This window comes from Charadrius vociferus, unplaced genomic scaffold, assembly GCF_000708025.1.
Source record: "Charadrius vociferus isolate BGI_N301 unplaced genomic scaffold, ASM70802v2 scaffold18, whole genome shotgun sequence".
Taxonomy (NCBI): Eukaryota; Metazoa; Chordata; class Aves; order Charadriiformes; family Charadriidae; genus Charadrius; species Charadrius vociferus.
This window is the reverse complement of record NW_009649565.1, coordinates 156,362-179,362: the sequence shown is the minus strand read 5'-3', so window position 1 is coordinate 179,362 and position 23,001 is coordinate 156,362. Positions and strand designations below refer to the sequence as shown.

Below are 23,001 nucleotides of genomic sequence, written 5' to 3'. Positions count from 1 at the left end.
CCAGAGGCTGGTTGCGCTGGCCGGGCGCACGGTGACGCTGCCGGGAGCCACGTCGGGGGGAGCCTGCAGCGTCTGGATGACGCGGGAGGGCTGGCTGAGGGGGCTGGCGCCCACCACGTTCACCTGCCGCATCCGGAACCTGGAGGGGAGGAAAGACGCAGTGTGTCTTAGAACAGCTCAGGGGATGGTACCTCTCTTTCCAGAACGGGAAAAAGATGGAAAAATACAAATTAGGTCCTTCTAAATGTTCCACAAAGGTCGTTGCATGCGGGTCCCCTTTTGTATTCACTGCTGAACGCTTTATGGTAACCGCTTTCAGATCCTCTCAGGTATTAAAAAAATGAAAATGAGATTAGCTTAGAGTCTATTAGAAACTTAGGTATTTGTGTGAGAAATTTATGTTAATTATACCAAGTCTGATGAGCTTATGCTAACAGTAAGTGATTTTCTCTTGCGATGCTTGTACAATACATCCAGAAAGGTATTAAAATATCAAACTTCGGATATTCTCATTCCCTGTCAATATAAAAAATAGGCTAGTGATAACATTTCCCCTCAATTACTGGTTGAAAGAAGCTGATTTTTCCCTGTGCTGCATTTTCAGCCTTCCTGCGCAAGAAAGATTAAGTTATTTAATATGGATATGCGTCTTTAAAAAATACCCTGTCTGCTTGAAACCATCTCTTCCACAATAGAAATCCCTATTGGGTCACAAAAGATTTAGTGAAATCTTTTTTTCAGGAAGCACAAAATAATTAAGACGTGCTGTACATTTCAGATACTCTCACCCGTCACAAGCAATTAGAGGTATCCAGCGCTTGCACATAAATACATGACCTGTTCTTACCAAACACTTAATTTTTGGACCTAATGACTGAGCTTCGAGAAAGGGTGAGCTTGTCAACATAGCAGTGTTTATTTATCTGCTCTGATCTCCCTAGAAAAAGCATTAAAGGAAACACATTAAACAAATACTGTCCTTGATTTCACTCTCAAACATTGGCACAAAATACAGAAAAGAAGCTGGCCGCTCAAGACGCGGTCAGATAATTAGCTCTCATGATGTATTCTCTCAGTGGGCAATGACTAAAGCTGACCAGAGGACCACAAATCCATTTTGCAACAACTTTCTAGGTTTCCAAAAATCATACACAAGTGCTCTACGCTGACACAACACCAAAAAAAAGAGCAGCTCATATCTGCGTATGCATGAGAGAAAAAAAAAAAAAAAACAACAAAAAAACCTGAGGCAAAATTCAAGGAGCTGCTTTAGTCTACAAATTATGATGCAAAAGATGAGAGGAGAACCGGAAGCGCGGAAGGTGCCGGCGCCGGGCAGCGTACCTGCCCCCGCGGGGCGCGCAGGTCTGTCGTGTTTTGCACAGACACTGAACTCCGGTACAACCCGCACTATACTCTTCACCTCGGCCTTTTTAGCTTTAGGGATCCACCTTTATGTGAGCAAAATCTTCTCAACCTGAAGCTAACTTTCCTAAACCTCCCCACCAGAAAGCTCTGCTCAAGTTCAAAAATTTTTAAAGGGCTTTCAGTAAAATGTTCAGCTCCGGAGGATGAGGTGTCAACCACTTTGGTGGAGAGTTTGGGAGAGGGTCAGCATGTTCCTAGGCTTCCGACCAAGGGAACAAAATTAGCGTACCAGCACTGAATTAATTGTAAATTATATGAGTTTTACTTGGTTACACCTACTACTGGCTCCCAACAGCACCTGGGCGTGCCAAACAGCCCTTCAGCCGGGGCGAAGGGGACGAGTTTCCAGTAAGCTGATTTAACACTTGCCACTGTATCTCCTTGCAACCAGCCCTTCTGTTAGCCGGCTATTTCATCAGAGTATTTTTCATTAGGATCGAGTACCTCAAATTCTCAAATCCTGTCTATAGTAAAGCAACGCATCACTTGAATTGAATTGATTTAAAAATCAATCTCGCTTAACTGGGGTGCACCCATAATGTAGACTCACTTCAATCAGTTTAAGCATTGCATATATCTATTAAGCTTAACTTGGTAAATTCTTATAAACAAAGGTTTCATCTAACTGATGTTACTACATTGAGCCAAATCAATAAAACGATGTCTAAACTGATGTAAATATGTAATTACAAGTTTGCACCAGTTTAACTCCAATTGATTTGCCACTGACTGATGTTACACTGGTGCACCCTTTAGATGAAGGAAGTCACAGGACAGCAGTTACTCACAGAAACATTTCACTGTGCACTTGGATTTCCTTTTTAATATTACGAACTGTATTGTATGTAAATTGCAATTAACAATATCAGACGAGTCATTTTAAGTATAAACTATGAAAACAGCGAACCTTTTCCCTATTGTTCAGATTATAAAACACAACCAGCTGTTTCTGATTAGGAAAGCTGTTCCATGCTGCTATTTACTCATTTTTTTTTCATGCTGCAGCTAATTACCTGCTGTTCTTACCTGTAATGAGTGTAAGGAGTAAGGTTCGGTACCTCCAGCATCTGAGCATCGGGTTCATTCTCCACCTCACGAAGACTCACCCACTCTTCTTCATCACCCAGTACACCAACCTGTACATGGGAGAGGTAAGAAGGAATACAAAGCAGACTATATATATATAAAAGAATTATATATATAACCTCTTTTGTCACGTGTGTCACCACAGCAGTGGAAGGACTAATGCTTTTAAATACATATTATGCAGTTAATACTCATTTTTATATGACAAGGCACTAGTTATTTGTAAAGTGACAGCACAGCCAAGTTTCCTTGTACCTGTTGGGACTTCACTGGGATGCTCTGATAAGATCTATTCCAGAAAAACACCACGAGAGCACTAATACCCCGTTCAATCTCACCGTCACAATACAGAAGTATCAAGTAGTAATACAAGAAAATGAAACCTAGCCTTGATAATAACTCGCAGGAACTGATGCATACTAAGCAAGTCTCAATGGAGGCAAAACGCCACAGAAATGAAGACGGAGAAACAAGAACAAAGTCAAAGAACAGAAGTGTTTTAACCTCATCTGCTGGGCTGCACTTAGACCAGGCTTTTCCACGTGGAATCCTTTGTATTAATTAATCCCAACGTGTTGCCCAACACAGTTCCTCAGCTACGGCAGCATTAGAAGGGACAAAATAGTGATGGGAATTGAGAGGATTACTTTGCACACAGATTTCTGGAGATAAAATGAAGATGAATCAGGACTTAAAAGGAAGTCAAGGAGGGATGATAGAAAGGCCAGAGTCTGACGTGGGACCCTGGAAGAGGGCAGCATCAGTGGGCAGCGCTGTGTGCGTAAGAGCCACGGTAGGAGCGTGGAGAAGGAGAGCGAGGAGAGCTGGCAGATGCCTGGGCTTCGCTTTGGAGATTCTCAAGCGCTGAAACGCAGTGGATCTCAGACGAGACTCCCTGATATAATTCCCCAGCACGGTGCACATTTACTCTGGTGTTTCAACCCTCCCACAAAGGGCAGCACTTGTACTCCGGTTCCCACATCCCACCCCGGTACCCCCTGCGGGGTGAGCGAGGGTACGCGGGCAGCTGTTCCCTTTAGCCTCTATTTACAGACCTAATAGCCATGAAGACGCCTAATGCTTTTTTAACCTACTGACACCATCTACTCCCACAGACTGCTGTGGCAACAAATTCCAGAAGCTCCCGACCCACTGTGTAAAGAGCTATTTCCTTTAATCTTTTTTAAACAGATCCCTAACGAGTTCTGTATGCTAGTTACAGCCATAGACACTCTCAAAGCACTCGGTAGGCAACGTAGCCCAGAGTATCTCGCATATCCCAAGTACTTCAAATAGAAAATTAGGTTTCATTCACTCTTTTTTTTTTTTTTTTTTCCCCTTTCAGGAGAATCAGCCTGATTTATTTATAGACATTTTACTTCTTCGCTCACCCAGGAGTTGATGTGCTGCATATTTATGTTTGTGCATGAAGAAATGACACAAGCAAAATTAGGCCAAAGAAATAAGTTTTGCATTGCACTGTGAAAAGAATCCTCTGTGATCTTCCTAGCAGAGGACTGCTTTCATGGAGGGATGTGGTTGCACAGGTCTTGCTGGGCCTTTCTGTCTTGTTGGTTATCAAGGACACTGCCATATACCAAAAACCATGTAAAACAGATGTCAGTGAAGATTACGGGCCTTTTAAAATTCCTGGTCCCAACTGAGCTCCATAAATTTTAGTGAAGTCCATGGATGCAGAAGTTTAAAGGAAGCAAGTTGAGACAGGTCTGCATGGTAAAACAGAACAGCCCTAAACTGAACCCAGAGAACAAAGAGATGATAAAGAGAATTTAAAAAAAAAACAAAACAGAAACCCTACATAAACAAAGAAAGGAGGAGAGGGTTGATTTCAGTCAAGGAAACACAGAACACTTTTAATAAAAAGAGGTTTTGATTAATACTGTAGCAAGTCTACAGTAAATGCTTATTTTTGCAAAACACCTTGCTCTTAACAACATCACCTCAAAGTGCTGCAGTAATTGTATAGCAACTATCCACGGGGCTTTGGAGGCTGCAAAGAGTCTCCAGTGGTGAGACAGTCGTCTTTTTGTATTCGAAGAACAGAAAAGCTTTTTAAAATATTTCTTACATAGCAAAAAAAGAAAAAAAAAAAGAAGACCACAGGTTTCAATCGTTAGGCAGCAGCAGGCAGGTCATTAATACACATTAAGGACCACATGGTCCAGACCCAGAGGCCCACAGGACTGTGAACAATTGACATTGACTCAAGCTTGAGAGATGTCCAAAACCCCCCACCTGCTTTGCAGATAGACATTTACCAGCTGCCTGCAAAGGTGGAAATTTTAAGGATCTTTTATTGACTGAGAAGCCGTGAAAGCTTTTACGCGCCCAGGACTATGGCAAACCCCTCAAAAGCTATCCCAGGAGACTGCTTTCTGGTTTTGAATGCTCCACCTGCTAGAAATGATGGGTGCAGCCTACAAGCAAGCGGCAGATGCCAACCAAGCCAGGCACGCTGGTTGTTTCCAAGCTCAGGAACCAGCTGGTAACCAGGTGGCCACCACCTGTATTGGGAGGTGGGGACCCTGGGCAAACGACAGCACAGGCAGTCCCAATTAACCACTTTTAGACTAATTTGCTGCTGAAAGGTAGCGATAAGTAGCAGGAAAAACATCAGCCACAGGCATAGTTCCGTGACTCAACATTTTAAGAAAAGCAGATGAGGAATTCGCTTTAGTTAGAATAATACCTTGTAGTGCTCCCAGGGTCTGGTGCCAGCATTTGGCAAAGTAACTCCAAGGGTTAGATCTTCTACTGAAATCAGTAGTATAATTTGAGAAAGTTGCTTTTGTGGGGAGTTCCTTCCAAAGTCATAGGACTGAAGGGCGAACAGCTGTAGGGTACATTGGTGAACAGCCGGGGGACCTCCGCATGACCTCTGACTCGTGTGGCCAAGCGACCGTGGGTCACTGCTACTCAAAACCAAGTTTCACTCATTTAGCAATAATCTCAGAAATGAGTCTTGGAAGAGAGCCTTCAGTGATGGACTTCTGTATTTTTAACTTCCACAAGATCTATAGTAGATTCCAAGTTTCAGGCTCTTGAAGGAAAAGGAAATTATTTTTGCTGAAACGCTCTGATGTCAGATCAGAGGAAACGTATCAGTTTCAAGAATCAGACTACAAAGGGATTCCCACGGGGCAAAAAGAACTATGGGCAGTGGTAAGGATAAAAGAGTCCTTTGAGGGGCAAGAGAGTCCACTATGAGCTGCTCTGAATAAAATAAAGTTAATTTGGAGGCTTCTTTCTTGTCGCTGTTTTTTGGGTAACTGCGTATGCAAACTTCAGAAAGAGATGATGTTTGTTGACAGATGCACACATATTCATCTGTGCATTGTTTTAGGAGGCAGATGAGAACACCAACTGCTTTTCTGTTCCTGTTGGCATAAAAACTCCTTAAGAAATGCACTCTGCATCTTAACAGTCCTCCATACAATAGGGCCGCAATCCCCAGGAGGCCCCAGGACCGCCACAATAAAAACACCTATGTCCACTGAGACACTCCGCATAATTCTCGATAACGATCAGCCATCACAAGTTAGCATATATTCATTCCCATCTCTCAGCTGTTCCCAAGGCATTACATTCAATAAAAAGGCATATTCATTTATTATTACAGAAATGAGACAGTATAAAACAATATCGGAAGGGATGTCAGAACCCTTTACTTCTCTTAGTTTCTCCATTTCTAAAAAGGAAAACGTGAAATATTTCATAAAGTGACCTAACATTTTCTGATGGAATGCACTCCAGGTGCAAAGTTGCAGAGTTTTGACTTAAAAGAAACCAACAATAATTAAAATTTGGAATGCAAAAATCCTTTGCTGTGATATTTTGTATAAGACAGTAATGCTTCCAAAATTTTGAACAGTTATGAAGTACTGACTGCAGGAAAGGAAAACACAGTGTTTCTGTACATTATAGAGGTACCCTATGTTCTACTATAGTTCAAGATATGTCAGAGTTTTCATTATAGAGGTCCATAACTCACACATTTGAAATCGCTTTGGGAGAAATTCGGTTCACAGGATGTCAGCCCGCGTGCAATCTTTTTTCTTACAAAATCCTTAAATCGATTCAGCCATTTTTGATTTAAAGATTGGCAAAAGCATAAAATTGTCAGAGTTTCAGACACTTTACTTACCAGCTCCGAAGTAAAAACGACACCGAGAGAGTCACCTCGTACAATGGATGAATCCTATCTGGGTCACTGACTTAACCCACAAAACCAGATAAATTCATGGTCAAAGTTACAACGTCTTTCCCAACTCACAGCTTTACAAGCGAACACAGCGATAATACTTTGAAGGTTTTGCTACTTTGAAACTCTGCTACTGCTCACCATGATATTCACATAAAATTTCTCTAAAAGCAGCAGAAAGGCTATAAGCAAAACCTCTCTGTATTAGCCCATATACTCATGGCTCCATGACTTGCAACACGGCTTCATAAGTGGCCTCCAGCCGTTCCACGGGTCTTCTGCTCTCTGCACAGTAACACTAATCACCAGAAAAACACACCAAACTCGGCAGAAGTTAGCCCAGCTTCTCTAATCACCCACTGGAAAGCTTGGTGCTGCGGACTGAGCACCCACCAAGGCAGAGTCGTGATGATGTCATTTACGTACTTCTGACAAAAACCCGGGAAAAATCCCACACGAGACACATAAGCTGAAACTGGACTGCAGCAGATAGAGAGCGCAAACACGAAACCGTGTGAACAACAGCAGAGATTCAGTGCCAGTCTTCTGCAAATTGCCAGAAAAAAATGTCTGCAATATAGACTCTAACTGCATCCCAGAGTACAGGAGGATTGGAAGGATTTACTGAAATTCTTTGGGGATGAACATGTTACCTGTGAGTGTCAATGCCACAAGACAGTTACTGCTGGTCCTTCTGAACAAGTGTCAGCAGAGCCTTTATATTACATTAGACCCTCTTCTCTTTAGATTATATTGTTTGTAATGGAAAAACAATGTTAGAAATATTTTTTAAGTGGCATTGGTACTTTTTTGTAGTTCTCTGTTTGGAGATCTAGTTTCCGCCTGTCCCCTGAGTCTAGATGGAAAGGTGGAAATGAAACAGTGTAGTGATTTTTTAGAAATGCCTTCAAAAGTACCGAATGTAGCTTCACTAGAAACACAGAAATGGGATTTTTAACGCTTGCTATTTCAGTATCTACCAACACTAAAATCTTAAAAACCTGACTCTCCTCTCATGTTCGTTGACATAATTGAGAATTAGTTCCACAGTGGCTCCTGGGAATTTACACCCCAGCACAAAAAGCAGAAGCCAAGGCCAGATGTACAAAATTCCACGTCAACTGGAATTCCCAGCTGTGTTTTTCATCCAAATTGTTCATGAAGTATCAGGCTTCAAAAATGGCACTCAGCCAAAACGCAACACTTGGAACATTTTCTAGACCTGCCCTTATCGACGAAGCTTTGTGCCACGTAAAGGAACAAAGAAGAAAAATACGTTGGTGGCAGCTTGTTTGTGTGTGTGAATATAAAGCAGTTTGGCTGTGAGGATGCAGAAATTCAGAGTGAAGGGTATACTCCCAGCAGAGATGGGAGAGAAGACACGATATGTAAGGGATGTCCAGTCACCCAACTATACAAACACCGCGGGACATCGATGAAGTGCACGACAGTAAAACGCTTTGTCCTGAACCCACCGACAGCAGAAGTGCAGCCCAGATGGAACAGACCCGCATGGCGACATGGACCCAGTTCTCCCCCTTCCAGGATAGATCATGTTGTACAAGATCTTAGTAAACTGCAACATATTTTTCCCAAGCTATTAGCTGCTTTCAGCTATGCTGCACCTTGTTGCAAACTTTCAGAAAGGCTCATGGACAGAAAATTTGTGAATGGGGGGAGATGCAGTCCCTGTACCTGCTTGGACAGAATCTTTAGGCTCCAACTCAACTGATTAATTGCAAAGTACACTAGGACACACAGATTAGTGTTTTATAGTTAAATGTAATCCTATCACTCCCGAAGACCACCTGTTTTAAAATCATAATATGCAAAACCACACCTTAAGTGGCTTTTAATTTAATGCTAAGGCATGAAACAATTAACAGGGCTATTAAAAGCTGTGTGTGGGCCCATGAATGAAAGATCCAGAAGGAAAAAAATCCTCCCTGTATTTCTGTTTAGAAAATACTGTTGTAGTTGAGTGTAACTGCTGCCCTTCAGTCCAACACAGTTCTAAGGAACGATTATGGTTGTCTGTGCTAAAATATCAACGTTGCAACAGCAGTCTGCATTCCAGCGCAGACATATCGCTGCTCACAACAAACTACATGAAAGGCATAAGTGAGCACTGGGGTGTCACCGGCAGCTGTTTTGTGACAGCTTGTGTGTCTTTAAAAGGTAGGCAGAAAAACCCAGAAAAAAAGTCCAGAGGGCAGGTCCAGGCAGCCTAGATCCCAGTCAGGATGGAGGCATCCCTGCCCGCATCTCTGCTCCCATCCCCTCCTCTGCCCGCGCACACAGCCTGGGCAGGGAGCTGAGCTCTCCGAAACGCCTTTGTCCTTGGCTGAGATTAAGTCTCGTAGCAGCTCTGGGTACGATCACGCCAGAATCAGTGCATGGGGAAGGCCGGAGTAAGAAAGCCTTGGTAGGAGGGAGAGGGGACGGGAGCAGGACGGTGAGAGCTCTGGTTTAGATTGGCTGAAGGTGCTGTGAAATCGCACTTTGGGAGAGGGAGTTGGAGTGGAGTGCTGGCAGAAAGGCGCTGTGAACAAAGGATTACATGCAAATAGGATTTGCTCTGTCCTTAAGGAGTCACCAATTTCTCTGCATACCTGAAAAGGTTTTTGTTAATCATGTGAGCAAGAATTTTTTTTTTTTTTTTTTAAATTAAATCCACTTGGAGCAACATTTCTTGTTGTGCCAAAGCTAAACAGTGAGGTACGGTGCAGAAGAAACATGCAGGGTAGCTGTGGTGAAAAGAACTGTGCAGACTCCGCAAAGACTTTGGCTGTGCTCCTTTCCCAAAGGGAGCAAATATTCCAGGATCCAGGATCTATCAGAACCACTAACCCCCCAACACATCAGATGTTGATGAGAGTTTGCCAACGAGAGATGTCCTCCCTTCCCTCCCTGCACACCAGGAACCATTCAACCACTAATTGCACCTCGGGCTCTTCAAGGACACAGATGAGCTTCGTGGCAATTAACATTGCAGTTTGAAAGCATTCAAATTTATTTCACTTTACTGGTGTTCTGCAACTCATGGGATGAAAGAATGAACAAATTTCGAGCAATACCAACGTGGTGCTCCGGCACAAAAATGCTTCTCAGAATGTGCCAAGCCACCACATTATAGGATTTCAGTGTTTAATTCTGTAACATGCAATAATGTGTATGTAAACTGTACAAAATGTACCAACTTGTTCACAACAATCTCATTACCAAGTGAAGTGATTGTATCAACATGTCTAAGTGGTGACGGTGATTTAAGAAGTCCAACATTTGGTCTTAAAAACAGATTATATTATTTATAAAGATCTGTGGGTGGAAAGGAAGAAGCAAAGCTCATCTGTCAGGAGAACAAATGAGGAATATATAACTCCTCCAAGGCATAATGACAGCAGAAAGAGGGATATTGTTTAAAGCCGATGAAGAAGAGAACTCATCGTATTTATATCTAGAGGCCTGGATAGAAAACCTCAGTATATTCCATTACAAGATAGAAAAATACACTCAGTTTCACGAATAATGGTATCTTTACTGTTCAGTGCAATTCTTCTTACACTGCTAACTCTACGAGATAATAATTTGAGGTTTGCATCTGGTTTGAAAATGCAACCAACAGAACCTAAACACAGGTTTCAAACCCTTTTTTAAACGAATGAATGGACTTAAGCTCTGCTATATGTATTGCTGCTTACCACGCATCTGGTGTTCTTCTGAACATAAGCAAAGTTGCTCTACAAAAATCCATGTGAATTATTTAAAGGATAAACATTCTCACACGTGTATATTATATATCATATTTTTCTCTTGTTCCCGTGAAGTTACAGCATTCATACGACCCTTTTCTCCCTGGCTACCGCACAGACATTTCTCAGCTAAGCCTCTGCGGCTCCCTCACATTCCAGCCTCCCCAGGACCCCCCGAACAGCTCCCGCCAGGCCGCGTACGGGGGAGCTTTGATCCAAAGTTAAACAAAAACTGTAACCCAAACAGCAATTCACTATCTAGACCCTTTTTAACCCCTCCGAAACTTCATTAAGAGCTTTTTGTCAGGGACGTACCTGGCCTTCGACTATCCACTTGGAGATGGAGGTTTTGCCGTCGTACCCTGGCCGGAACTGGAGCGTGGCAGAGCGAGGGCTGATGTTGGAAATCACCAGGTTGGAGGGAGCACCTGGAAGTTCTGAAGAAACAGAAACGTAAATGAGAGGTGGAAACACTCTGTGCCTAGGGCCCGGTAACACAGGTTGACATTCAGTGTTTCAGCATATAAAACACTTTGGTAACCATTATAACAGAGCAAATAACTGGGGGGGGTTCTTTCTTTTTGGCAGAGTACTGCATACAGCATTACTATTTCTGCGGCTCTGAGCAGGCACCACATTTTTACAGATCAAACGAGAAAAGAAAGAGCCCGTGTACAGAATTACAGCTACTATTTTAGAGAAGTTGCATAACCGACAAAGTGTGGTGGCTCAGGGGAAGGTACTCGCCAGCTCCAGATCTGCCAGTCACTTGCCAAGTCACCTAATTCCTCTGTACTCCTGTTTCTCCAGAATTAAACAATGCTAATTTTTACTTATTTTAAAGTTGTATGTACTTTAAGAAGTATTAACAGAAAAAGATTCAAATTTTTGGGTAGTGCGTGGGGAAGATTTTGTTATTCTTATATTGACCTATAATAGGTGGATTTTAGAGGGCATTTAGTAGGTGACCTACGGAGAAAAATCTGCAGCCCCAATCAGACCTTTGCCTCACATCAGTCACGTTTACAGTGGCATTTACATTTTTAATATTATCTGAATTATCAAGAAAAGCAAGCCCAGCAAAGAGATTAAATATAGATTGTTTAGAATAAATTCCCAATAGTACCTGCATTCGTAAGTAATGGAAATTAGTATTATAATCGGTAATCATTCATAATGTTGTACCATGTGCAAATTCAACAGGCAAAAAACGGGCAGCTCTCTGGCATATATTTCACGTATGCACGAATACACAATATTTCTTGATTCTTACTTCACATTTGTGGGAACTACGATCAATAAACTAACCCTGACCAAGTAGGATAATGCTGTTATCTGGCTAACAACAGGGAGCGTGGCATTGATCTAGTCTACAGCTTGTCACAATTACCTATGATTAGGGAAAAGCAAGACAAGCATACTTCAAGACATACAGAAAAGTTCAAAAATACCGGAAAAGGGAAAAACTGGATTACCATCAGTGATGTACACTAACTGCTCCACTTTGCAAAATTCTACTTCTATAACTATAAATTAACTGAAACTGCTTGTTTGAGGTACGAGTTGGCTTTTTAGTTTGCTTTCTATACTGGATAAGTGCACAATTTTAAAAACAAAATGCAAAAAGGCTCAATTTACAGGTGCCCAAAGGGTAACTCAGACAATGCAGTACCTCCTCCCAAATCCCTCTCAGGCCACAACTCCCAAATCTTGTAAATAATGTTTTAGTTTAGTTAAACAAATATTCTCTCATACGGGACATAAGCTATACTACTTATAAATGGAAAAAAAAAACTTTCCCTTTCAACAGCATGCAGGCTGTATTTTTCCAGAGCAACACTATTTGAATTGATTCAGGTTTCGTTCTTATGTTACTTTGTAAATGTCAAGAGATTCTGTATTGTATCCACTTTATTACTTTGTCCATTCCTTCTGCCATCCCTACAACTTTTTTTGTACTTCTGTTAAACAGCCTCGACTTTCTGGTAATTTCAAACTGCAAGTGCCTTCACGTTAGCGTTTTAAACTGTTCTAGAAATGAAATTTTAATTATGTGGTAAAGAATGCCAACGGTTTATAAATAAAACCATTTTTATTACTACTGAACCGAAGTAATGTGTGACCTTTGGAACACAGAAGCACAAAGAATCAGCCAATTTAATTTGTTTCATGGAGTTTTACCAACCTGGGGGCACACCAGAAGAGATGGTGGAGGACGTGACCCATCCGCTCCCTTTTGCGGTCACAGCTGCCACCTCGATTGTGTAGGTGGTGAGAGACGACAGCCCCGTGATCTTGTACTCCGGCGTCGTGTTGGGTAGTGTGCGAGCAAGACGAGATTCATTCCTGCCATACACCTCCCAGGAGATCTGGTACCCTGGAAAACAATCCCACAGAAGTCAGGGGGCTGTAGCACTGATGGGACCTAGTTTTTCTTCTAAAGCGCAGTTACACAATACGTCAGGGACTGGTAAATTCCCGCTTCTGCAAGATTTGCTTGTGGTCAACGGTGGTACTTGTTTCCTGCTCTACTCTGTTATGGTCACCTTTTATAATCAGAAAAAAAAAAAAAAAGGTTGAAGTAAACACTGGCTAAAGTACCCACGCATTTTTCTAATGTTGTTATTTCCAATAAGCAATTGCTGTAGGTACCCCACGGGGCGTCATCTGCCCATCAGATTACAGACGGGGGAGGAGCTGGAGTCTCACCAGTCTGTCTCTTTTGCTCAGACTCCCCAGTGCCTGCTATGAAGTGGCTAGGAAACCCGGGGATAATCTCGCAGAAGGGTGGACTTTCATTTTGTGAACTCCACGAAGCAAGTAGGAAGAAACACTGGAAAATATAACATCTTCTTACTAGCTAGAATATCTAATTACAAAAATCTGTATGTGCTTAGTAGGGCTACTCCCTTTCCTGGCTGAAGTAACCTCCACTGCTGTATATATCTAGAAATACTTACAAATCCGACAATAACAATAAGGCAGCAACATTGTGGGAATCTCCTAGGAACTGAAAAATCTCTACTCCCCACTGCTTGTTCCTTGCACAAATCCTTTAGCAGGGCGAATCATTATCCTTTCGTTCAAACCCATAGTGTAGCCAATGTATTGTCCAAAACGGCACTCACCCTGACCTCCATATTCTTCTATCATAACCAGCCTTTCCTTTTTATCACTTTTATAACCGTTTGCCTTCCAAGAACTTTTGAAACTTTCTACTGGCTGATTTGCTCAATTTTACCTCCAAATCCGCTTGTCCTCCTCCTGCCCAGTCCCACTTTATTCTCGTTTGAACCCATTTGAACCTTACTGTGCCTGTCTCCGGAGAGCATGTCTGAAAAGTTTGCTTGATTGCAGCTTTCTTTGTGATTTGACTCAGGGGGGGAAAAAAAATACACATAGCTCTTGAATGCCTGTGAAATGGAAGTGAGTGAAAAGGACTAACAGAAAGGAACCCCACCGAGTGAACCATGCACGAGGCAAGCTGGCTAGAGAAACTCCCTACTGGGTTCCTGTTCCCATCATCTAAGATGAGGAATTCAGACCAGCTGGGGGGCTTGAGGGATTTTTTTTCCTTTTTTTTTAAAAGAAAAACCGCGATAAGCTGATTAACATAAATAAATTGACATAGCAAAATACCTTATGGTATTGATCAACAGGGAAACATCGTCTCATGAACTAAAAGCCTGGTAAGACAAATATTTCTGCGAGAGTTTGAGAGGTGTGAGATGGTACCCTTCCTCCAGTGCCAGCTGCCATCGCTGACACAGATTCCTCTTAACCCATTTTTTGCATGAAAATGGGCTCCGAGTACTCACATAGTCACTGATGACGTTTCAGGTGAGGGGGCACTGATAAAGGGGGGTGACACTTCAACCACACAACCGCTTACCTGCCTACACACTACCTAGGGGAAGGGGAAAAACTCCTGAGCGCTCATCCAGAGCCCGTTTTAAGTGTCTGTATGGGAACTAATTAAGTCAGTAATTTACCAGTATGTCAGAGACACGGTGGTGTTTAGAGGCTCTCTGAAAAGGCTTCAGAATTATTTACCAGTGATCCGAGTTTATGCAGCACAGGCAAAATTACAATCTGTACGAAGAATTGACAAAACGTAAGGACTCTATTGCCTTTATTAACGAGGGCAGACAGAAAGATGGAGGATGACCGTCCACTCTATTTGACACTCAGTGAAGAGCCATGAAGGAGTCAGAACCAGAATGACCACCACAAAGACCTCTTTCTTCCAAAAGCCGTGGTTGCTGCATTTGCTCCAGAGAGAGCAATGGGGAAGAATGAGAACGAGCCCAAGGAAGGTGCAATCGTGCCGTTCCCCGCTTCCCAACAGAGGACACACACCTGGCAGCCCCGTCCCCCACCAGCAGCACGTCTGTGTGCAGATGGATGGAGCAGAGGTTGGGCAAGGGCCGTGCCGCGGCTCATCCGTCTGCCCGGGAGCTGGGGACAACCCTGCTACGCCTGCTCTGGACCCTAGGCACGGGCTGGCGGAGGGAATCGAGGATTATCACCTCAGAATAAACCAAACTGGGTTGCTCAAGGCAATAAATAACCAGAAGATAAGCGGGGGACTTTTAATGCTCTCCCTATCCATTTGTTGCTTACAAAGAATAGGAAGTTTCATCCACCATGCGCTAGGCGAGCTTAACTGACTGAGATATCTTCTCTCCCATCTAGATAAGCTTTGGATATGCGTCAAATGTTGGTGATTATTCTTTGAACATTTTATGTTTTCTCCCTTGTGACTAGAGGGATGAGACCCAGCTTTCCCCCCCCATTAGGCACACAGCCTCTAGGTATTTATTTACTGAAAAAACGTTCACCAGGAAAAATATCCTGAGTTCACATGCAAATTGAAGAGAAGGCAAAGAGGCAGCATTTACTGTTGGATATTTCACTCCCAAAAGTACAGTTAAATTCTATTCATATAAAAAAACCCACAAACAGAAAATACATACATACATACCGAGCAGACACAAAGCCAAATGTAATCATGCATAACAAAAACAGATGAAAAAAATGCTGAAGGAAAGGAACAACGTCCTCCGTACCCCCAAGTAGCACTTAAGCCACAATGACTGACAGATGGGCAGAACTTTAGGACATGTGGTTGGTAAAAATGCTCTCTCTGTTTTGCAGAGGCCATCACTGCCAGCGATGTGCGCGGGGGAGCCCAGCCGGCCTGGCCTGAGAGCGTTTCCTCTGGCTTCAGCGCCAGTGAGAGTAGGAAAGGTGCCACAGAGCCCTCCCGCGTGCTTTGGCACTGCACCCTCGCCGCAATACGCTGCCTAACGGAAACTAATGACCAGAGGAGTTTCAGAAATAATTTTTCTCTTGATCTGGAGTAAATTCTCTACAAGAGAGCAGTACACCCAATCACAAACTGTCCGTCTACATCCAGGTCCTCATAAATCAATGTTTACCGAGAGAAGGAGGAAGATACTGAAATTTGCAGGGAGAGTAATGGGCGATTTCCCAGAGCAGGCTGGCTGCTGCACCCCCGCCGCGCTCTCCTCCTCCCGCCTCTGCTGCGGGGAACAAGAAGGTCCAGTAAAGATATCAACGAGCAGAAATGATGAATAATTGCCTCCCTAAGCGCTCAGCAGCCCTCTATAAACCTTTGAGGTACGCGGAGCATGAACAATTTTGCTAGTCTTTTCTTCTAGCCCAAATGCAATTTGCATCATTAAGGATGTTTCTTTTTCCTTATAAACTTTGCCGGGCATTCTTAAACTGGCGTTCCTTCATGAACAATAGAGCTTCTTGAGTTAATTCTTTCTGAAACTATTTTCCCCAAATATAACACAGTCCGTCATCGTGTTCCACCGGGTTTTCACCCCTTCTGGGAGGCAGCAGCTTGTTTCTAGCAAAGCGGTGCTGCTACACTAAGCGTGGTGCTGATAACTTGGGCTTAACGAGGACGAGGATTACATCATCGTACTTAAGAGAGCTCGACTTGGACTTCGGTCCCTAAATTTAAGCACTCGGGCTTTGGCCATCTTCGCTGAATCAATACTGCTCTGCTTTCAGAAGTCATTAGCTTCTGTTCTCAAACCACTTAAATCAATGGATATTTCAGGAAGGTTACTGTGGTATAAAGGCATAAGACAATCTGCATAAGGACTCCACAGGCACTATAAACAGCACAGAAGACACACGTACAACTGGTGCGTGTTACACATACACAGAGAAAACACTGACAACTGCAAGTCCTATCAAAATAATCAGACCTGTCAAAGTTAAAGTGCTTCAGGAAATTAGACTGATATAACATTTCAACATCCCAGGGTCAGAAAGTATGATTATTTTTTTTAACTCCTAAAACATACACTTTGTTTTTACAAATTAGAATACAATTTAAAAAAAAATAAAATAATTAAACATTTCAATGTCAATGCTCCCAAAACAAAATATTTTAATCCATGTGAAATGATCTTCTCCCTTCCCAACTATGACTTTTGGGCTCCAGTAATTTAAAATTTGGGAGTTTTCTTGCATTTCAAAACCTTGAAAGCCTTTGTTAAATGGAATGTCCATCCTGTGCAGCTGTAATAGTTTCCCATCTGAGAACAATATTGCCTCTGTTGATAAGAACTAGAGTTTTTCTCAACTATTTATAGCTTCCTTTATGAAAAATAATGAAGTTGCTGATGTTGTATCTACACTGGCATACAGTAAATAGATAAATAGCTTGTCAAATGGCAAGCTCATCAAAGGGAAACAAGAGAGTTCTGAACCCTTGTGATGGTTTATACAAAATTAAGTAATGACATGCAAATTCTGTCACGCAGTCCGCAGCCAGACCACTTGATCACAGATGAAGGATACTGCTGATTTCAGGCTTGGTCTTGATTGCAAATCTTAGCAACGCCAATCCAGATTTTGCAGCTGTGAACTCCACGTAGGGACCCCCCCCACCTTTGGGGCAAAAGCCAAACGCTGTCTCACAAAGTTTCAGAAATTTAGTAACACGGGTGGAGGTCTCGGAAGATTTAACAAGACCAGAAACTCCACAGGGAGCTGATTTCTAATACAGACTGCCTTTTCAGTGACCACAATCATGAGCTGCCAGTAATTGGACCCGTACTTTCTATAACGTGCCCTAGCTGACATTTCAGTTACCCAAAAGAGGGACCAGGAAACCAGTGCTCGCAGGAGCCAGTTCGCCCTACATGCTCTATTACGCAAATATTTTTTCGCTGCAATGATACACACATTTTAAAAACTTAAAAAAAGAACCCAACAAAAAAGGAGCTAGCTGCTGATACTTGCCTGTAATGATGCCATTTTTCTCTACAGGTTCTTGCCAGCTGACCTTGAGAGACGTGTCCAGAATCTCAGTGAAACTCAGGTGTCCCACCGCTCCCGGCTCTGGCAATCAGAAAAGGAAATCTGTTAGCAGGAGAACCCCGCGTACTTCTCATCTGATTCATGTGGCAAGGTTAGGGCCGAGGAAATAAAACACTGAGCTGGGCCAAGGGAAACCTGCTGGAAACATCAGTGGGAGCTGCAGGGGAGAGGGGAGGACGCAAGGTGTTAAGAAGCACTTTGGCTATCATCACATCAATTACTTTATCCAGTCATCATCCTGACCGTGCAGAGAACTAGAGAGTGGCAGCAGGAGACCTGCACGCAACTTGTTCTCTGCCTCTCTTTTTGATCTAATCTAATTAGAACAATCAAGCTGGCAATCCTGGAAGTGATTGTGTTTGCTGTTTTCCCTCAACAACGGCGCGTGGCATTTACCTGTGCCGCTGTGTGTAGTCTGTCCGGCCCTAACTCTGGAGCACTACCCCTCACCTGGAAAGAACCTTCTGGCTAGGCAAGGTCAAAGCAAGGACAGAGTCACTGAGCTACTGCTTGGATAGATTCTCTCCAAACAACTCTAAAAACGTCCAACATAATGGCAACTGTCTTCTGTAAAATGAATACAAGTGTGTGAAACTTTTAAAGGATTTTTATGATGTAGCTCAAGAGCTCTTAAAAATTTCAGCTCCCTAGTGTGCAATGAAAGAGCATAAAATGGAATGACTGTCAAGAATATGCCATCCTCCCTCAATTTTGATCTTCAAGGAAGACATCCTGACTGATTTTTGATCCAACTGCTGTTCTGTCTTCAATCGATGTACTGGAAAAAAGGAGTTTTTGTTCACTTTATATTCACTGTGCTTCTGTCATTGGATCCCTGCCCGAGTATCCTCCAGCTCCACTGACATCAGTTGGCAATTTCTCGTCTGCAATTTCATATTTTGTTTCCTCTTCACTTTAGTCCACTTTCTCATTCCCCTCCAGCTACGATAAAAAAAATAAAAAAAGCCTGCCAGTAGGTCGGCTACAACCACATTTGCAATTCTGCAATCCTAGCGAGGAAAATTTCCAAATCCATTCCGCACTCTCTAGTAGTCAAAGCATTACAGAAAGAACTGCTGATCTGGTAGCGATCTCGGGAATACCCAACAAGAGCACTGCAATTAGGCGCTCTTCGGGAACACGTATCTGCAGCCATGCAAACCGCACGCTCGCAAAGCCTTCCTCCAATTAGCTCCTGCAGTTGCAGTCCGATTTTAATGTCATAATGAAAAGCAGGTGCAGGTTACTCCAAGCCAAGACACATCGCTTCTGACTGGATGTCAGATTTTATTCGACCTGTAGTTCATCAGCAAACAGATCTGTTTGCACTATTTTTTTTCTAAAGGATTGCCTAACTTTGCTACACAGACAGAAAATTATCACCCGAGAACATGAGTGACAGTCCTTTCGAATGTTTTTTCCCACCACATAAATCCTGAAGCAACTTAGATTCAACGAGTTCTCCACAAAGATGCATTACACCATCCTGCACTTAACTTCTCAGTTACCGTGAAAACTAAGGAAAGCAATTCTGAAGGATCAAAAACCAACCCCCCTGCTTATGTCTACTGCTGAAGCTCCAAGCAGCATACAGCTGCATACACCAAGAAATGTTTTCAATGTTTTACAAAATACAAGTCTGCCTTTCTCTCGTTTCACGTTTCACGATGGAATTTTCTTGTGTTTAAAGTAGCGTGTGGTCCCAACGTTTCCCTGAGGTACTCCCAATGCCTCGACTTCTCCCCCGCTGCACAAAGTCTCTAAGGCTCATCTCTGCAGCCTTTCCTTCAGCAGAAATATTAATAGTCTCTTTCCTCTTCCCAGCTGATTAATTTTCGTGAAATCTTAGGAGTCTCATATCTTTGGCTTCTTACTCTTCCGTACTCACTGAAATTAGCCACAGCCTTCAAATGTCATTGGAGGGAGAAAGACAGATGGACCTAAGACAGACAGTCAGACACATCCACAAACCATCATTGTCAAAAGCCTCATTTCCTTAGGAAAACAGACAAAAAGTTAATACTACACACAGGAACCTCACACATGTTTCTCTTTCCCCCGTGCCTTTTGCTGTAACCCCAGATAAGCATGTCTGAGGTTATATTATTGGTTCACATAGATTTCTGGTAGTTAAAGTGCTATCTTTGCCATCGTCTAGTTTAAGTCTCCAGTCTGCTCTTGGGGCACAGGTTTGGCATATGGAGGAGACTGACCACAAAAGGAAAATCCATGGGAAAGTGCTTCATTTTCTTCATGTTCTTGCAAGAGTATCTCATGAGAAATTGGATTAGCACTTTGAGCCTCGCTTCTGTGAATGTTAATGATAATCAGATTTTTCTTTACAGGAACACTGACCAACCTAAAAGATTCCTATTAAGGCAAAACAGTATTTCTAAAACCAATACCTTAATGGATGTATTAGACTTTTTTTTAATTCTGATTTGGATCTGAAAATGTGAGGCAGTGTTTACGATGCTCGGTGAGAAGAAGATAGTGAAGTGCTGGCCAGAGCCACGATCACTGTGGACACACGGTTAGCTGTAAGGGCCACTGCAATTTAATTGTTATCTGCACCAGACACATGCTAGACTTGTTAGAACCAAATATGTCTCGAGCGAACACTTCCACGGGGCCACAGAGGCCAAAATATTTTCTGATGCAGGAAATAATTTATATGCTAAACTATCCAGCTCATCTTATTTCATCCCATGAATTTGACTCCAGTTTTGCAGAATAAAAGTTACTGCTATGTTATGATTCTGGTTCTTTTATACAAACACTTGCAATATAATATAGATAAAGACATTCTCAATGTATTGAATAACAGAAGGAAACAATCGTAAATTAATCATTGACCTCCACAGGAAGTTCCAGTGCTCAGTTCCTAAGAAGATCAATTCATATTTATTCAGATGCCTGAACATGGATTTAAGAGCATAAGGGTTCACAGACATAAAGAACGTGCTGTGTGTTAGCTGAACCAGACTCTGAAGCTTTCCGCTTCTGACCAATGTAAAAAAAACTCGTCCTGGTTTAGTCCATAATGAAAAAAATATCAAATGCCTTTCATTTGCCACAGGCTAAAAGATCACACATGGACAACTGGCTGAGGTCACTGTCTGATGCAAAGTAACTTGACAAGAGATGAAAAAATGATTGTGAACCCGAGATGCAATTTTAAGTGCTGAGATTCGAAAATGCTGGCTTTTCTACCCAACCAAACAAAATCTGATCTCTGGGATTCTCTACCAGTGCCGACTACTCACTGTCTTCAAGGGTGCGCAGGAGCTGGGGTGTGCTTCGTGGGCCATCGCCGGGTGTGGTGAAACACAGAACCGACGTATAGTACGTGGTGTATTTCTTCAGGTTGGTGATGCAGCCGCTGTGAACGCCGTGAAAATCTGGAGCGATGGTGACCACAGTCACAGTCTCCGGAGCATCCACTGGCCATGCTAGAAGCTAGAAAATTTAAACATGGATGAGCTCTCATTAGAAGTTGTGTCTATTTGGAATCAAAGTATGCCAGGCTGCCAAAACCATCTTAATCTGATTGTAAAAAAACAAGCAACGCTGTTAAACTACTGTCAGCTCTGACGCTGAACAGATGGATACAACGCTGTTACTATGATAACTGGAGGGATGTGTAGAACACTCACTAGTGGTGGGGGATACACTGACACCGTGGAGGTATGGCAATTCTCAACGTCTGCTACTGAACAATGCCAAAATTATTGCGAATTATTATTTGTATGACATGAGTCTCTCGTCTCTCCCTGGGCTGCTCGGCCCAGCCTGGACAGTCTCTGCTGCTGAAAGGAAGCTTTCAGTGCTACTCTGAGATAAAAGCTTTATCTTATTTTGGGGTTCCTTTAAAGACCGCACTGGCTGGGGAGGTTAGTGGGGAGGGGAGAGAAAGAGAGAGGGGAAACCTCCTTCCCCTCCCGCAGCCCCCCAGCATCCCATCGACCAGCCTTGCCCAACACGCTGAGCATCACAATGTGCGGTGGTTTGGGGATACCCAAACTGTGAAGGATTCAAGTGGTTCTGGAACTACAGAAAGAATAGAAAATGGCTGTAAAGACGATTACTACAATTTTCAACACCTGGGTCCCCAAAGTCAGACTCCTGAAGACATTTTCATGCATTTAAAGTAGCGTGCTTGTCAGATGTGCTCAGTTCTTCCAGGTTTCATTCATCTCAGTAGATCTTCTGGGTGATCAATATTTTTTTAGAGTGGAGTACCTTATGTGTAGGTACCTAAACGAGGACTTAAAAAATTCATTTTTGGCAAATGACTTTGAAATTTTAAAACAATTTCTGAAATCGCCTTAACAGCTTAGGGGTCTAAAGCTTTAAAGTGCTTATGAAAATTTCATTTTGTCCAAAACTCCTTATCTTGTGGCTTATATAAGCATGTTAAAATTCTAGGCCGTACTCAGTAGCTGTTTAAATCGTGCTCCTTGTATTGATTTCAGGCCCATAAACATGAATAAATGCCTGAAATTAATAAGCCATATTTGACACATTTAGCCAACGTCTATAGTTTCTGATAATCAGAAAGCACAGCTAGAGGACTGTAAGGAGGAATTTTGTCAGGAATATTTCATATTTGAAAAGGTGCACTTTACAACTTCTCAAAATGCAAATAAATTTCAAAGAGAAGATAAAATTGGAAAATGGTTGATGGAATAGTAAGTTTTATTTTCTTTTCTAAATCACCTTTGTGGATTACAGTTGGCATTTACAACTTCGGAGGACTGAACTTCTCTTTTTTGAATACATTTCATTGCACAGTCTTCAGGAAATGTGCAGAAAATAAAGGTGAACAATTCCGCCAGTTAAAAGAAAAAATGTCTTTAATCCTACAGAAAAGCAAAGGCCCAGCTTCCACCACTAGTAATTTGTAAATCATACAAAAAACTATGCAGAAGAGGTAACTGACACATGTTCTCACAGTCTTTGTACTGCAATTCACAATCCCTATGAGAAACAGAAACAGTAAAGCTGTTGCAATCTACTGCAATCAAACAAATCCAAGGAAAGAGAAATTTTTACCATTTCGAAAGTTTTCACTGACCACTGACGGATACAAATTACAATTTTAGTTATTTTATGCCATCGCTAAAGAAACAGAAACATAAGTTT

At 42.4% G+C, this 23,001-nt stretch overlaps 1 protein-coding gene across 1 annotated transcript in view; it reads right to left on the bottom strand.

The window, feature by feature from the left end:
* The window catches only part of SDK1 (sidekick cell adhesion molecule 1), a gene marked incomplete at its 5' end in the record, with an annotated part of 212,530 nt that overhangs the window by 80,780 nt on the left and 108,749 nt on the right, over positions 1-23,001 (bottom strand). Inside the window, 6 exons of the mRNA XM_009890061.1 lie at positions 12-139; positions 2,455-2,564; positions 10,804-10,925; positions 12,674-12,865; positions 17,779-17,877; positions 21,123-21,315. Of these exons, the coding sequence (XP_009888363.1) occupies positions 12-139; positions 2,455-2,564; positions 10,804-10,925; positions 12,674-12,865; positions 17,779-17,877; positions 21,123-21,315 (844 nt within the window). The remainder of the gene's footprint in view (positions 1-11; positions 140-2,454; positions 2,565-10,803; positions 10,926-12,673; positions 12,866-17,778; positions 17,878-21,122; positions 21,316-23,001) is intronic.